The sequence below is a fragment of the Protomyctophum bolini genome (genome assembly GCF_963924005.1).
Source record: "Protomyctophum bolini genome assembly, chromosome: 13".
In the NCBI taxonomy this organism is placed as follows: Eukaryota; Metazoa; Chordata; class Actinopteri; order Myctophiformes; family Myctophidae; genus Protomyctophum; species Protomyctophum bolini.
Genome location: NC_137874.1, coordinates 10,547,648 through 10,565,617, shown reverse-complemented (window position 1 = coordinate 10,565,617; position 17,970 = coordinate 10,547,648). Strand labels below are relative to the sequence as shown.

At 43.6% G+C, this 17,970-nt stretch overlaps 1 protein-coding gene across 1 annotated transcript in view; it reads right to left on the bottom strand.

The window, feature by feature from the left end:
- The window catches only part of stk10 (serine/threonine kinase 10), a 67,397-nt gene that overhangs the window by 36,986 nt on the left and 12,441 nt on the right, over positions 1-17,970 (bottom strand). Inside the window, exons 2-4 of the mRNA XM_080780305.1 lie at positions 13,704-13,868; positions 5,058-5,106; positions 696-845 (exon numbers count right to left, since the gene is read on the bottom strand). Coding sequence (XP_080636431.1) covers positions 696-845; positions 5,058-5,106; positions 13,704-13,868 — 364 coding nt within the window. The remainder of the gene's footprint in view (positions 1-695; positions 846-5,057; positions 5,107-13,703; positions 13,869-17,970) is intronic.

The following is a 17,970-nucleotide window of genomic DNA, read 5'->3' as shown; positions in this document are numbered from 1 at the left end:
TCTCTACTGTCTACTATCAATAAAGGCATAAAAAGCTCCTAAAAAAAATAATAAATAATAGAGGGTATATGCAGCATGCTCATGAATAAAATGTGTGGCAAAGTGAGTTTAAAGTTGCTTAACGTCGTTTAATGCAATCAGGTAGGACTTTTCCGTTCGTTCTGTCAAGGCCAGAAAATTCGGGTATGATGATGACGTCACGCGCATACGCTCAATTGGATGCCCGGGTGGTGCAGGGCTAATGTTCACTGTTGTGACTGTTGTGACTTAGGGGTTTTAATCCTATACGCTGCGTCTAGCTTGGCCAGGAATCCCAAATGATTCCCACAATTGGAATATATCCATCACTGCACTAGCGACTCCTACACGTTAGCCAGAGTTGGCTACTGTTCAGCAGGGAGTGGACCTGGGATTGGATAGCGTGTTCCTCCCAGAGAAACACCTCTCTGTCAGATGAAACACGTCGTTGTCTAAAAAGTAAAAACCTTCCCCAAGATCAAACAGGTGGGGTCAGCAGTGAGTGACAGGGACTACATGGGGGGAATTGGCATAACTACTAAATTGGAGAGGGGGTGTGTGTGTGTGTGTGGGGGGGGGGTTACCAGGGATTATGCTGCTACGTGCGTGATGACACGAAACAGACATTTAACAGAAAACTGACATGTTCTACAACCCACAGACAAGTGAGACCGTACCCAGTTTCATGTCCCCGTCCAGTGTGAGCAGGATGTTGCCGGCCTTCAGGTCTCTGTGGATGATCTTCATGCCGTGCAGGTAGACCAGCGCCTCCAGCATCTGCCGGCAGACCACCTTTATCTGAGGTTCCGTCAGCCCGCGGTCCAACTCTGCACGGGGGGGGGGGGGGGTTGGGGGGGGAGACGGTGGAGACACGGAGAGAGAGAGAGGAGGGGAGTGAGAGAGTGATACATCGGTAATATACTATGTCTAGATAAACTCTTGTTTAATGCTCAATGACCAGTTCATTGATTCAATTCTACAGCGGCAGGTTTGACAGGTTAACATGGCTGAAGCTTTAGTATAAGCTGTAATGGGTACGTTTGTGAGCCAGCATGGACTGGACAGCCCCCGTACAATTAACTTCATGCTGGCACAGAAGCGCCAACAGTAAACGAAATTAACGTCATAACCTTCAGCTGTGTTTACCTGTAAAAATGGTTTGTTTACCAATTCAGGTTCAGAACTACAGCAGATTAAAAGACATGCTGTCTAGAGCAGTGGTAACCAACCTTTTCAAGCCCAAGAGCCCATTTTATTCCCAATTGTAAGCCAAGATCTACCACTAAAACGTGTTAGAAAAAACACTTGTTTTTTTGCTATTTCTGACAGGCTCAATGCATGTGCACACATCCACACAAAGACTAAAGCTTAAATTAGAATAAATACTTATAGTAAGTTATATTATCAATGTCAAATAATATTAAGACAAATTAGAAATAATTAGTATTAGAAATATTTTGTTTCTCATTTCAATGAATATTCACATTGGCAGATGTTCAAATGACATAGGCATAACATGACCATATATATTTGCACAGATATGGTGACATACTCTCAGGGTCAGCCCACCTTTAATGAGACTGCTGTGACTGCACTTTATCTGCAAGCGTTTTGAAATCTGGTTCATATTTAGTGATTGCCAGTCTGAGGGTGTCATTAAGATGTGAGTCAGTCATACGAGTTCTAAACTTGGATTTTATTATTTTCATTTGTGAAAAGGCCATTTCACATAAGTACGTGGAACCAAAGTATAGGCATGCAGCTTCAGTGCACACGACACAATCAGGGGATACTTCTCTGCTTACAAGAGACCAAAATTCCTTCTCTTTAGCTCTGACCTGCAGGTGACAGTCACTTACTAATCCAATAATCCCCATTTAAATATCTGAAGTTAATGCAAACACATCCTGCATTTTATCGGACAGCAGTTCAATGACAGTAGGCTCAGTAAAGAGGAAAGGGTTTGATACAAAAGCAGCTACTTGACTCATGTGTTGTACTTCAACAAGTTTTCATATTTCATATTTATCATATTTTTTGCTCTATGTGTGCATGTGTACAGAATTCAAACTGTAGCATTGATTATTGTCACGGACAGAAGTCATTCTTTCCCTTTGCATATGCCCTGGAGTGCACTCGCCTATTAGTTTGCATTGCAGACTGGTATATTCAGTATATTTTTCTCATTTTTATATTTTTGTTGTTGCTGCGCAGCAGTTGAGGAGAACGCAACTATGCATTCCTTTAAGCAACACAACTTCTGCAGCTGCATCCATATGTTTAGAATTTGCATCAATGATCAAATCCCAATAATAAAAAATATTATAACAACGAACAACGAAAACTGAAGGAGCAGGGCGCTATCGGCTAGTACTCAAGTGTCTGCAGCCTGTCACGAGCCCGTAATGAACGCACGTTGTTCCGTATTTTAATGTCGGGTCGGAGAATAAATACAGTATGAATGACGGCGGGATTTATTTGACAACTCTGTCCTGCTTTCTTCACGAGAAGAGAAGAGCGCTCACAGCTGCTAATATGGTAGCAGCCCTGTGGCTGACCTGTCAGTTCTCTTTACGGCTTGTTGTGAACCTTGATGTGAACCTGGGTCTGGGAAGCTCAGAGCTGCAGCCATTGGCTCATGATACGAGCACACGACCAATGGGACAGATCATTCAGTGTTGCTAAGATACCACCCACCCACCACACACGCACACACACCCTTGGACGATGGGGTCTATTCTCAAACTCAGAGCCACAGCGCTCTGCTCAAAATTAATTTGCATGTGACGAGCGGCACTGACATTATTCAAATGGGTCGGACACTTCGCGATCGACTGGAAACGTTCCCGCGATCGACTGGTAGATCGCGAACCCCTGGTTGGTGACCCCTGGTCTAGAGCAATGCAGCTGCAGGTAATACATATTAATAATGGGTGTGTCAGATTTAGGTGTGCCAAAAGCCATGTGTGCAAGATAGACAGTACCGACACACCTAAATCTAACCACTCATTGGGGACCGTGTCCACAGCTCTGGGCGCCTCCACGCATAAAAGATTGTTTACTCTCGAAGAAGAGCGTTGCTCATTAATGTCACCTGGCTTTGTCTGACAACACGGTAATTTACGAGCTGATGTTCGACTGTTGTTTTCAGCTAGGCTATGTGTGCTAATAATAACACAGATGAGACGTTTGAGCACAGCAACAGCATCAACAAACGCTGCATGCGAGCACGCTGGACGTGATTTCCAAAGCACTCCACCTCCCATAAAACGCTTTCTGTGGACCATTTCTTGATCGGTGCTCCTAGGCAAGCAAAGTGCCGACAGATAGAAGCCACTAACTAGTACTATTCTCTGTGTATGTTTGGTTAGCTGTAGCCGAAGCATCGGCGGCTGTATGAGGACACAGATTAGCCAGTAAAAACACAGCAGGGGGAATTCCCACACCGAGGGGACTCTGTCATGTGTGACGGCTTCCTAGAGCGTTTCTAGAGCGTACAAGCATGATAGGAGCTGAGCTGGTGTGGTTCAGTGTAGAGTAGACCAGTACTTAAAAGGACAGTGGTCTGGCATGTTTGCTGACCAATTCCAAAGCATATTGTTTAAGATTTATTTTTTTTAATTACCATTTTTTATTAGTAGGCCTAGTATTAGTAGGTTTAAGTGTTAAACCTGGTTAATTGAGACACTATTTGAATTAAACCTACGATATGAAAATGAATTGTGCGTCGACTCGGAACCTGTTTTAAATGGAAAATGTAGTTGGGCAGTATCATCTGGTGATCAGATGTCTGGCCTGAAACAAGCTCTCCAAAAGATGATGTAATGGTGCTGAGTGATAACGCTGTCATAACAAAGTAATTTCCTTCTGAAGGGCAAATGTCACTTATGCCACACCTTGAAAACTTTACACTTGTGACACACAACGGCACTTAGAAAACCGAGATGCTGCGTTCACACTAGCAGCGACAAAGCGACAGCTCCGATTCTTTTTAAACAAAAGCCAGCGATATGAAGCCAGAACCTTACTGCCTGATGTCCGTGACTCGTTACAAATCACAGCTGAAGCTTGGACACAACTTTTATCAGCGCTTCGGTGACGCAGTGAATGTGTCAATCAATCATTATGTTTTGGAAGAATTCCGGTAGAATCACTCCTTATATCGTTTTTCAATTTTGGCCTTCTTGATGATACTGTAGGTTCTAAATCAACGGAATACCGTAGAGTTGAGATGCCACGGCACATGCCTGGTATCTCTTGTTTTGGGTACAACTTTGTCCCTTTACACAAGCAATTCCCTCTCTTAACTTTGCATAGAACTAGAATCTCTCTCTGCGTTCCACTTCCTCTGAGAACTAGTGTACCCACACACTGAATGTTTAAAGTACTTCTCCCCTGAGCTCATGAATTAAACTTCTATCTTATGACATGAAGTGTCTCCGACTAGTTTGTAATTTTGTCGCCGGCTTGCCGCTAGTGCGAACGCATGGAGAGGAAGCTGAAAGAGAGAGACAGTAAGAGAATGAGTGAGGGATGCGGGAAATAAAGGCAATAGATAGAAGGGACATTACAAGGAAAGTGTGAGATGGAGAATAGCAAGGGCCAGAGGATGAAATTAATCAATTTTGGGCGGGAACCCCATTTGGTGTTTTAAGCATTATGTTATACTTTAGCTATTGAAGAATAGCTCATAGCTCTTGTAGGTCTGCTATTTTTTTAAAGTCGCGAAATTGTGGCGCAAATATTTGAATATATATTTCAAAGCGAACATTTTTAACTAAGATATTGGGTTCTGGGGGGGGGGGGGGGGGGGTCCCTGGAACTACATATTTTGAGATGGAGGTCTGTGGCCCAATAGAGATAATTGTGGGGGACCTTGACATGAAAAAGGTTGAGCACCGCTGACATAGAAACATGGGTTTTCCACAAAAAGAAATAGGATTTAGAAGCCCTTTTTTTTATCGACCCCAGTCCAAAATGGGTTAAGACCGAATGAATGAAGGCAGAAGGGAAGAGAGACCAAACACAGGGATACGTACCTAGCATCGTGGCATCCACGGCACCTCCAGCACAGAACTCGATCATGATCTGCAGAGAGAGAGAAAGAAAAGGATAAGGCTCAGGTTGACCCAGCTGTGATGAATCACAGTGATTGGATTGTCACGGCAAGAAATGTAACACTAGTGAAAAAGGGAAGGAGAGATCGACCGTCCATAATAGAATAATACTGGGGGATTGAGTTTTATTTTTATATTTTATACGTCTGTTTAATACTTGCCCCTGGGCTTGTCACAAAAAAAAACCTGAATGAAAAGAAAAGAATAATACTGAGAGACAGGGAAAGGAAGGACCGTTCTACTGTCTCATACCCTCTAGGCCTCTATCCACATTTGCATTAAACCCACACTCTGAAAAATGATAAGATGCTATCAAGTACAGTATGATTGCATTGCTGACATTATAGGTCATGACTTTCTAGAACCATTTTAATTGAACCTGATAAAACCTTAAAAAGATACCCGTTGGGGAATGCAGGTGTTAAAGCGCCAACACAACTGAATCTAAAAGCTATTAGTGAACTGCTACAGTAAAATGTTGAACAATGTCATCACTTGCCAGAGAAACAAAAACTGCATTCTGGTTTAGTTAAATGTTTCTTCCACACCTGTAGTCAATGTGTACAACACAGAGGGTATCTCGCCCGCGCGCGCACACACACACACACACACACACACACACACACACACACACACACACACACACACACACACACACACACACACACACACACACACACACAGAGTAGTGCTGGGGTCAGAGCGATGCATAATATTAACAAACTTTTTGTCAGACTGCAGTCCCAGTCCCACGCTCATCCTGTGTAGCACAACACATGTACGCACAGGAGAGCAGAGAGAGAGAGAGGGAGAGGGAGAGACTAAGAAAAACCTCCCAAAAAAGGTATTATCTTGGCCAAGACTAACTTCCTAACAATTTACTTTTCATTTCCTCTCCTTACATAGTCCGCCCGTCCATTTTGTCTGTCCGTCTCTGTCCCTTTCTCCAGCTGTCAATTGTGTCTTTTCTAAAAACGTGTCAAGCTAGTTTAAGCGCAGCCAAACCAAATACAAGGAAGAAGTTAGGATTTAATAATCACAGCCTCGGGATGCTGCAACCTAAACCTCTGTGTGTGTGTGCGTGCGTACGTACGTACGTGTGTGCGTGCGTGCCAGGTTGTATGCGTTATGTCCCATGTGTGTATACAGTATTATGCTCGAACAAATCCTAGCATTGTTTTAATTGGCCTTCAGATGACAAGTCACTGAGCACTGACCACAAGCAGCTCACAGCATACCTGCTGGGTGATCTCATACTTGTGTAATCATGTAAGAAACACACGGGCACACACACACACTTACGTCCTCTAGCGTTACCATAATAAAGTAACTAATCCAAACCATTCATTACAGTCTGACTGCTATGACAGCACTGTCCAAGTATCAGGCAGGCAGTGAGGAGTTTCAGCACCCAGACAAAAGGTACACACACACACACACACACACACACACAATCGTGTGTCACTCATGTGCAACAAAGCAGCAAGGTATGCTCTGAGTAAACAGATGTATGCAAAAAGAAATGTACCTGCACACATTGACAGGCATGCAGACAGCCATGGTGTCTCAGTGAAAACAGTGGGCTCTTGGGAGGATTTGTATTTTGTAAACAAGACATGACTATTATGTTACAGCCAGGACATGTCCTTGGACACGACTCGCTCCTTTTACAGCCAACATTCTGACATGATAATCTCAGCGATGATATAAGTGTATCACAAAGGCAGGTCAGGGCGAGATTAGATGAGACATCATCAACTATGTGACAGTCTGTCTGACGTCTTCGGTGGTGCTCAAAGTAGGGCCGGCGGACCCCGAGGGGTCGTTGAGGGGGTTCCACGGGGTCTGTGTAGGTCTGTAAATCTGAGAGTGCACAAATGGAACCAGATGGACCCATCCCAAGAATTTGGTTATTTATAGTTTTGGCCCCAGACACAGACACACACACACACACACACACACACACACACACACACACACACGCGGTCACACAGACAGATCCACTTCTAAAGACAGCTCACCTACTGCATGAGGAGACGCACACAAAAAAAGAAACATATTTTGAGCGGGCATTTTTTTAGCTAAACTCCTGTGATTTGTGATCATCGCCGGTGACATCCACATTCCTCACACGTAAAAAACCCAATTGCACCACCCATTACACTAGCCAAGCTCTATTAAAACAAATCTATGATGCGTTTGGGTGCAGTGTTTCTTTCTAGCATACTGTAAGTTTCTTCCCCAGCGTGGAAGAATTCCTGAAATAGTCCGGATGACGTCAGCACGGAGTGGCGGCTGCGGTGAGAGAGATGCTGTCCGACTGGTCGTGCAACATGCAAAGTATCCTCCGTATAAGCGGAATAGATGTGGACACATCATGCACAGACAGGCATGCGTACGTTTTTCATGCATGTACTCGCACATGCACTGTCAATGACACATACTGTACTAATATGCACGTATGCAGTATAGGGCTGAAAATATACCGGAAGTGATATTTAGGACAGGATTTAAAACATTTAAAATCATGCGTATGTGTAGGGTTAATCAAATAATTAAGATTTTTTTTTTAACAATTATTTGTGACCGAGTTTCACTGAGGGACTGTCATTGGATTTTTTTCATGTCATATTATGGAAGCAGGGAATCATAAGATTCAAATTGACATATTGGTGGTTCAGTTTGACCCATCAGTTTTGGGGATATGGCTTATAGAGCAATGTCTTGCAGAGAAACAGCGAGTTGAGAAAACAGGCCTGAGACGAGGTTCATTCAAGTTCTGTGGACTCTAACATTACACCTAGCTACATGTTTAAACGTATTTCCATGATGATTTCAGCTGATATTTATCCCATTTTGGTGTTAGCATTATGTTATGCTGTAGCTATTGAAAAATAGCAGATCTACAAGCTCATAGCACGCCACCGAGTGGCGCGCTACAAGCTTGTAGGTCTGCTATTTTTACTAACTCATATTAAAGAAAATTAATAAAAATGCAGTTTTTCTCCTCTGGTGAAAAGCTGGAGGCTTCATGATTGGCAGCCCTTCAGTCAAGCTGGATCACATTTGAATCTCTTATATATCAACGGTATCAGCATGGTTTTTTTTAACCATGAACTGTGAATTTTAATGACACTGTTACTTTCGTACTTCCCCTGGGCAGACATCGCTTCACTGACACAAGGGGCGTTGCTCGGCGTTCGCTCCTTTTGCTGCTTGAGACAGTCATTTCCTATCTCATTTTCTTAGGAATTTCGAGAGTATAGAGCTCTGCTCGACGACACATAGACCCGCTTTCTTCAAACCTGCTGCCCCCAAAACGGTAAAAAGGATTCCTTCAGAAGCCACGGCACACTCCATCAGAGTAGCGGAAAAGTCACATTAATAGACCCGAGAACTGATTCTACAAATGTCTTCTAAATCATGACAGTTTTCTGAAGAAGCTATGTTTCTAGGTCAGTGGTGTTCAAACTATTTGGCCGCCGACCCCATCTGAAAATATGTTCTAGGGATCACCCAGAAGCAAAGATTTGAGTTAAAAACGTTTGCTGTGAACGATATATTCAGATTCAGATTTGCGCCACATTTTCACGATCTTTCAAAAATAGCAGATCTGCAAGCACGTAGCGCGGCACTCGGTGCCGCGCTATGAGCTTGTAGATGAGCTATTTTCAATAGCTAAAGTGTAACATAATGCTTAAAACACCAAAAGGGGTTACCTTCCAGAATTGGTTAACTGTTCACTTGTTGTTCACATAATGCACTGTGACACTTTCAACATCGAGTAATGCATTGGTGTTCTTACTTCGCCCTATTGTAATTGTGTTACTTGTCGAATATACAGATCATAACGCGTCATAATGCGATGTGTTGTACAGCCTGTAGATTGGCTATTTTCGCCACATATAAGCACTATACTGACTGAATGGTAATACCATTCTTTCCTGGAAGGGACACGTAGCTACTGTATATAGAGTATGCGCATGCACACAGTGGAAAGGAGAACTCGGCCACAAGAATGTAAAACTGCACACAAAGAGATCAAAGTGAACCGAAGAGAAGAGATTAAAAGAGCGATGGAGGGTTTTGGACGAGAAGATCGGAGATCACGATGGATATTGCTGAGCCTCATCCATTGTTTAACAGACGATGACTCTCCTCCCCTGCCTGGGTCCCTTCAGCCAGACATATCCGTGTCTGCATCTCCATGTATGATGTCTTTGTCTGCTCTGTTGCCTGTCCATGTCTTTCCTTGTGTCAGTCTTTCTGTCTAAAAGCTCATGGCAGCATTCCTTTACAGAGAGAATTCACAAAGTCTGTCCCCTGCTTGTCAAGACACGGCCACTTAACCCATTCTGACCTGAGATCAGATTCATACGAGGTTTCCACTGGACACACACTGGTCTGATTAACCCATTCTGACCCGAGATCAGATTCTAAAAATGTCAGCCGTTCTTCGATTTTTCAAAAATAGCAGACCTACAAGCTCGTAGCGCGCCACTCGGTGGCGCGCTATGAGCTTGTAGATCTGCTATTTTTCAATAGCTAAAGCATAACATGATGCTAAACACCAAAATGGGTTCCCGGTCAGAATGGGTTAAAGAAAGAGTTATATAGATCCTGGGGTACAAATTATACACATATTCTAATTATACACACACAGACACGGAGGCAGACGAACACGCATGCATCACTTGCGGACTCATGCAGTGTTTACAAAATCGGAAACCAGAAAGATGTGAGGTTCCTGCTAGGTATTTGGCTTCGCCACGTGAATATTATTCATAAGCCCTTTGGAAGCAAACCTCCTCAGTGACCTTTAATCGCTTCGTCTTCATGTCTGAAGTGGATTTCAGATAAAGAAGTAAAGCTGAAGTGGATTACACATGAAGAAAATATATCAACAATGATGAATGTCGCACTTTACATGCGTGCGCACACACACACGATTGTTATAATTAAAAAGGAAACAATAGGCAACGTGTGATTGATAAGTGCGGTTTAGGTGTGGCGTACTAGACTATTAGTCACTATAAGCAGGTAAATGATTACCACTAGGAGATGCCAGCCCACTGACGCAAAACAATGTGTCCGACGTCACTAGTCGGGCATATACACTACCGTACTTTCTTGGGGGAGAGAGACGGGGTGTGACATGCGGCAAAGGCCGTCGGGCTCGGGAGTCGAACCTGCCCTGAGCAAACCGTCCGGCATATATATATATACACCTTTGTATCAGAACAAAGGGATTTGGGTTTAAAATTGTGTAAGCGATACCTTTTGTTAAAATAAGTTCAATAGCTCTGTATTCCTATATTGTTCATGGAAGTGATGAAACAAACAAATGAGCAACTGAAAAGGGATAATTTTCCGTTTACTAAAGAACTGGAGAGACACTAGAACAACATTTACTGCATTTTTTTAGAACATTTACTCCCCCCGAAAACGTGTCAATTGTGTTCGTATAGATCGACGCTCAACAAAGCCGGATTCACCACAGTGGATTCAAACCCACAACCTCCGCAGTGGGAAGTGCAAGACACTTTACCATTGTGCGAACCGAACATTATTAAGCCTCTAACAAAACCTTCGTTTTTTTTTATTTTAACCAAAGAAATATCACTTTTGAGCACTTCCAACTTCCAGCAGGACTACTGCGTTTGTTCATGGAGTGACATCCAAGAACAACACATAAATCTAGGCAGGCAGCTGCCAGAAACATGCACATGATTAATCTCAGAGATAGATAAGAGACAACATGCTTGTGACATTATATCACCTTTGTGAGATGCGATATGAATATGCAGAGACACAAAAATGATTGAAAGCATTTTTTTCCCCCTGTGTATGCAGGTCCTGTAATGGAATATCCATGTACACAGTTGTTGGCCCTGCGTCATTGTTCGACGTTGGGCTGTCTGCACTAGTACGCAACTACGCATCATCAACGCTAAATCCTTTTGTGAGCCTATGCTGATAAAGTGTTCCTGATTCTGAAAGCAGAAGACCCAACCACAAATGTGGATTCATCATCTGCATTTAAATTACAGTATGCCTGTAAAGAATGCTTTTTATACGGCCGTCTTTCTTTATCCGCATTGCTCCAACTCTACGACTTTCTGTTGGTTCTCGTCAGTGTGCTAATGTCAGCAGTGTGGTCGCTGTGATAAAGGCCCCATGTTTCTCACACTGTGGGCCTGGCTGGCTGGCTGGCTTGGCTGGCAGGCTCACTGGCTTCCAGACCAGATTGCTCCTAAACGAAGTACAAACAGCCGTTCTCTCTCTCTCTCTCTCTCTCTCTTGCTCCATCTATCTATTTCACCGTCTCTGCCCGGGGAAGCATATTAAGGGGTGGGTGGGCTGCTGGAATGCAGCATGCCTTGCCACCCTCTGCCCTGTCCACCCACCTCTCTAGCTGAAAGGGCAAGGCGTTGTCGACGTCTGAACCGACCAACCTCGGAGACTTAATTCTCCGCATCCTGCCATGGCGGTGAGATACGACCGTGATTACCGTGTTACTATACAGTAAGTACAGCCTGTTCCAACGTTTGTCATCCTATATGTTGCATTTGTAGAAGAAGTGGGTTTTATGGTCAAACGCCTCCGTCCACTCAGACGTATTGCAGGGGAAAGCACCCTAAAACTCACTGTCCTACCTAAAAGAGGAAGTGTTTGTGGTTGTTCTGAAAATACAGTCAAAGATATAAGTATATAAAAATAAGTTGAGAGTGCGTGTGCGTGTGCGTGTGCGTGTGTGTGTGTGCGCGTGTGTGTGTGTGTTGCAATGGTGGGCTCGGAACCGACAGGGGGTGGGAAGGGTCACAGTAGGCAGCAAAAGCATAGTATATATTATGGATGTTTTCAATGGCCCGTGAGCGAGATCATAGAGGGGAAACACATACAGGAAACCTGTGGTCAGAATGCTGTAGGTAGGTGGTTTTGTGCAGAGTTCAGGCCTCAAGCTAAACACCACAGGCTGACACAGTCTCACAATGCAACCTTCTACGCTCAGGAATTCCAGCTATGACTTGCTCACCCCTAACTAGTTCTCTGGGCTGTGGCACACAGCTGCGTGTGCACGCACAGATACACATGTGTACACGAGTCCATATGCACATGGACGGCACGTACGGAAATCAGCGTTGCATTTAGTCGCACTGAAGGTGTGGACTTTAGTTCATTGGTGTTCCATTTCACCATTCAACGTGCGCACATAACATGTGATGATCAAGCCGTGACCACAACCTTAAGAAATCTGTGATTGTTTGAAAATAATAGAATTTACAGTAGTACTTCAACAATCAATGTAGCTTTTTCTTATTGGGCCAAAAGTAAAGAATTTCCCCAACAGCCTGGCTAAAGCTGGACAAACGAGTTGAACATTGGTATTTTAAAGCTCCACTCCACATAAACAAGTAATTGCCCTATGTTCACACACACACACACACACACACACACAAAATGAGTGTCATAGTGCCTCCATTTCATGCTTTAAGAAATCCCAACTTCCCCATACGCAATACATTTCACTTCATGTCACGCACTTCACTTGGCATCTGACTGGACTTGAAATTGCTCCATCTCCATTTATAGACTCAAAGGTCATTGTGAATAAGACATTATTCAAGTCAGCCTAAAATTAGTGATCTCAAATTCCTTTAAAGTTTATAACAACACGAGACGTGCTATAGGGTCACTGGAGGAACAGCCATCTTTAGCTTTCAGATTGCTTTGTAATTCCTCGGATATTCAATTTCAGGGACCAGCGTGATTCATGGGGTCACAATTATTTGTCTTGGCGAGATACCTACGGCAGACGGGTAGATTATAGAGTAGAAAACTTAAGAGTAAAACGCAATGAGAGGCAAAGGGAGAAGCAAAACAAGCCTAGCATGCTACATGGAAGAGGATATGAAACCTCTGTGTCAAGACAGGTCAGAGCAGGCCATTAGCTCACCAGTTGCCCTCGTTCTCCTGACACACTTGCACAAACAAACAAATAAATATAAAAATAGTGCCTTTATATAGCTTTTTTTTAATATAGCTCTTTTATTTAAAGCGCTTTACAATGTGAATTACAGGAAATCATGCCAGGCACCAACCTGTTCACAAGGAGCAGTTAGTGGCTCAGTGTCTTGCTCAAAGACACTTCCAACACCGACCCAGGGGGAACTGGGGGGTCAAACCAGTTAACTTCTGATTCCCAAGCGGCCGTACTGAGCCACAAAGTGTCATTTCTTTTTAAATATATGAAACTTTTTCAGGCCCGGACGGTTGGCTCGGCCGTCTGGGCCGGGCAGCGTGCCGCGGGTTCGACTCCCGAGCCCGTCTCTCTCCCCCTTTCCTGTCTGTCTACTGTTAACTATCAATAAAAAAGGCATAAAAAGCCCAAAAACAAATCTTTTTAAAAAAAAAAAGAAAAAAAGAAAATGTTCACCTATAATGACATGCTGTCATAGGGATGCCACATTATGCCAGTGTTAAAATATATATGCTTAAGAGAAGGAATGGGTGGTGAAAGCCCACAACGTCAAGAGAACTTGATAGTCTGAAGGCCGCATTTCTTACCCAGAGTTTGTTGTCATGGTAGAATGCGTCAAGCAGCTTGACGATGTAGTGGTGGTCACATTTAGCCAGGATGTCAATTTCCACAATGTAATCCTCCAGTTCCTCCTCAGACTTGGTCTCGATCACCTTGGCCGCGGCCAGGGCATCAGTTTCCCTGTTCCTAGCCTGAAAATAGACAAAAAGTAAAACTATATTAAAATGCAGCATGCATTGATTTATGATTGACCGTTTACAATGTTTCACCTTTTCAATATAGTCAAAACTTTGCCCTGATCCATCATTTGACAGCAGTAAAACATCTCAGGTTACTGGGGAAGCAATGTGATGGTGACGATTCACTGTGCCCGTCACCTGCCTGTATGCTTGAAAATGTGTTATTTTCTGCTTTACCACTTTTAAAAATGTTAATGTTTTTGCCTGTGATGTGCCCTTTTGAGCTCCAGTTAAAGAACAACTCCCATTTCTAACCTATCTTCGTATAATTGGTCCTCAGACTCCTCACTAATGCTCAGTATAATATGGTACCATTTTTGTCAACTCTGTGTCTCAGAGGAGAGCTGTGGATAGTTCAGAACCCTGCCTTTAGTGACATCATCGATGGGGAATCCAACCTGATGGAAACTGCAGGGTTTCTATTCTTGGAAAGTTAGCACGCTATAACAGAAGCCAATACAAATCTAAATAAGAAATTTAGTTTGAAAAAAATAAAACAATAAATTAAAAAAAACCCTGCCTAATGATGGAGTCACTGGTAGGCGGTTTCCTGAAGAGAGCATAGATTGCTTTTTAACCATTTTATTGAGCATTAGTGAGGACCAAGATGGGTTGAAAATGGGTGAAGATGTCCTTTAATATTGTAGTCCACAGGGCATAGATTCTCTTCTGCAAGAAGCATCAGTATGCTGGACATACACAGTACAGATGACAATGTTCACACTGAGCAGATCATAGCGTTGGCCTTTGTGGTCTGGGGTTGGCGTTAGCTAGGGTGGAAACTCTGGCTGGCAAAAGTACTCAGCCCCCCCACTTCATCTGAATGGATGAATTATGTGAGAAGCATTATCAGATTCAGACAATCAGATGCAGTTGAGGTCAGACAGTGCGTGAGCATATTGAAACTGAATCCAATATTCTACGATGAGTAAAATTTTCATGCAAGTGTCTTGACTAGACAAACAAAGGTGCTTGAAATCATAATAAAAGATACAATGTTTATGGAAATGGAACGTATTGGTGAAATATGTCTGCGCGATATCAATACAAAATTTCACATGGTGTGAGCAGTGAGCACACAGAGGGGACGCACGGTTACTCAAACATGCTGAGATAATTGTAATGATATGAAGAAGAAATCACGATGTTAATGTAAAAAGCCTTCACCGGAGGCTAATGAACAACAAACACCGCAGGCGCAAAACAAGCATTCAAACAAAGCCTCCACCTGGAAAGCTCTTCGAACATAGAAAGAGAGCAATCGCGTGCGCAGTTTTGCGCACAGTGCACACGTGTCTATTCAGCCAGTCTGAATCTCTCACATAGCCCGGTGGAAAAGCCAAAGGGAGCCAGAAACACTTAAGCGACACAGGGCTGTAATTAAAATGTTGACTAACCACCAGTTAGAGGCACAACAGGAAACAGAAACTCCACACCCTCTCGGCGCGAGCGGGCAACGAGGACGAACCACGGAACCCAAAACGTGCGCGTAGGGGTTAGGCAATGCGCAATGCTCGTATGCAGACAGACGCACATGCTCTGCGACGCCAACCGCCATTATACATGAACGCCGAACACACAAAAGTAGCACATGTGTCTCCGAGTGCACGTACCATTCCCACTTCAAAGCAATGAGAGTCAGCGCAGAGATTATAAATATCATTAGTTATTGCTCTGGTTTTGACGGAAAATCTAACAAAAACAACTAGACTTTAGTGTGTGGTCCACAAATACATGTGGTGTGGGTGTGTGTGTGTGTGTGTGTGTGACGTGTGCGTGTGTGTGTGTGTGCGTGTTGACTAGAATGCTGTGAGAACACGGATTGCAGGAGTGATGACCTGACTTTCAGTGAAGGACATGCGCCCAGTGGTCGGTGCCACAGCAACAATCAATCACGCAGCATCAAAATAAAATGCACAAAAATGCAAAGCAAAAAAGAAACGGTAAGTGTCTTGTGATCACCTGACATGTACCACTTCCAACCTACTGTAGCGTTCCTATTTTTGGTCTTGTGGTTATAGGTGAATTTAAAAACTATACAGCAGATCTGCAACCTCACGTGAGCTTGTAGATCGGCTTCTATTCTGGCTAATTGTCGTACCGTACGACAAATTATATAGGGCTTAAGTGGTTAGAAATCTATGAGAATAGATATTGGTGCCTTGGGGTCAATCATGCCATACACTTCTGTAATGCCCAAAAAGTCTTTGCTGATTATGGAATTATTTCTTAATTCATTTATTTTAAGAATAAAATAAAATAACCTGCACACCGTGCAGAATAGAATAAACCAGTGTGCGGGTTATTTCATTTTATTCTATACATCTGATCCCTGCCTCCCGTTTCTGAGCTGATTACATCAGGTGTGCATAAGACCTTGCTTTTTCCTGCGATTTACAGTCTTTAAAAACGAATAGGATCAAGGCTCTTGTTATTTATTAATCCCTATGGCGACTGAATTGTTACCCACCGTATCATAGTTTTTATACACAAACACAGACCTGAAACAGAGACACATGCACAACTAGTGATTATAGGCATGCATTGTGGCATGATGGACTGCCACATAGCAGTGCCCAGGAGCCACTAGGTGGTCAAGAGCACCTCCGCAGTGCCCAGATGTTGAACTGGAACCTCTCTCCATGCCAGCTACCAGTCAGTCCACCCTCCAGTTCTCAAGCCAGGTCGCTAGTAGCTACAGATGGAGCTCCTGCCTCCTGCTACACGACCGTGTGTACCAAGAGCTGCTTGGTTAACTGCTAAAATTGACATAAATTGTCCAAAATGCAGATTGAAAGTGGTTAACTATATTCAACGGAGAGTAGGGTTCCTTGACACTTCCTCGTCAAGTGATGAAGTGAAAAAACCTTTTACTGAAATAAGAGCCATTCAAGAAGCATGGAAGTGGGGAGAGTATAGGGTGCATTAGTGTCACTTCTTAGCCAGACAATCTGAGAGGTCCACCCTCTGATACGTCTGGTGAGACATCTAAATTCAATGAATGGGTTAGCGCGGGGTCGGAGAAGAAAATAAAACATAAAATAACCATTATTTATTTATTTTGGGACGGTATCAACAATCAGGTTTGGTTTTCAAAGCATTGGGCGTGGGTCGGTTAGCACTGATGTTTTGCCATTCCAAATTGAATTTAGACTTCCGTAGGCATATCAGAGGGCGGAGAACTCCGATCATCTAGCTACGCAAGACTAGTGGGGTGCTCAGTTGTTAGCTAGAGTGTGTGTGTGTGTGTGTGTGTGTGTGTGTGTGTGTATGTATGTATGTATGTATGTATGTGCGTGCGTGCGTGCGTGCGTGCGTGCGTGCGTGCGTGAATGTGTATCCAGTGATCCACCACCACCCAGTGACGTAGAGACTGGACAGATAGACGAAACAGGCTGTTGGGGATCAGATGCCTCACAGAGCTTGTGGGAAAACATCTGGACAAACAAGAGCAATGTCACACAAAGGAACGGACAAACACACAGCAAGCCTTCTTGGTAGTAGTTGGTATACACTGTGTGTGTTGTCTGGCTTGTGCGTTTGCTTGTTTGTTAATCCCAAGCTCCCGGAAAGCTGATCTATCCCCAGTAGGGGAAAGCCCCTGGTGTGACTGTGACTGAACAGGACTTCTCTCCCTCCTGCCATGCGACCATCAAATGCGTCGTGTTTAACAAGCCCTGACAATATGCGGTGCCGTTACCCGACACTTTCACCTCTCTCCTCTTCCTTTCTCTCTCTGTCTCTGTCTGTACTGTAGCTTTAGCCAGTAAAGCATGGCATTAACCGTTTCCCAGGTTATCTGTGGGCCAAAATAGGAAACAAGCAGCAAGCACTGAAAGAGATCATTGACAAGCCACGGGTGAACTGTACTGTATGTCAGACATTACTAACCCTCCCCCAAACCCTAACACTAACTCTAACCTCATACTTAATGTATGTCAGACATTACTAACCCTCCCCCAAACCCTAACAGTAACTCTAACCTCGTACTTAATGTATGTCGGACTCCATCGCCTCAGTCTTAACCGGCAATGGTCTAAATTCTAAAACTTTA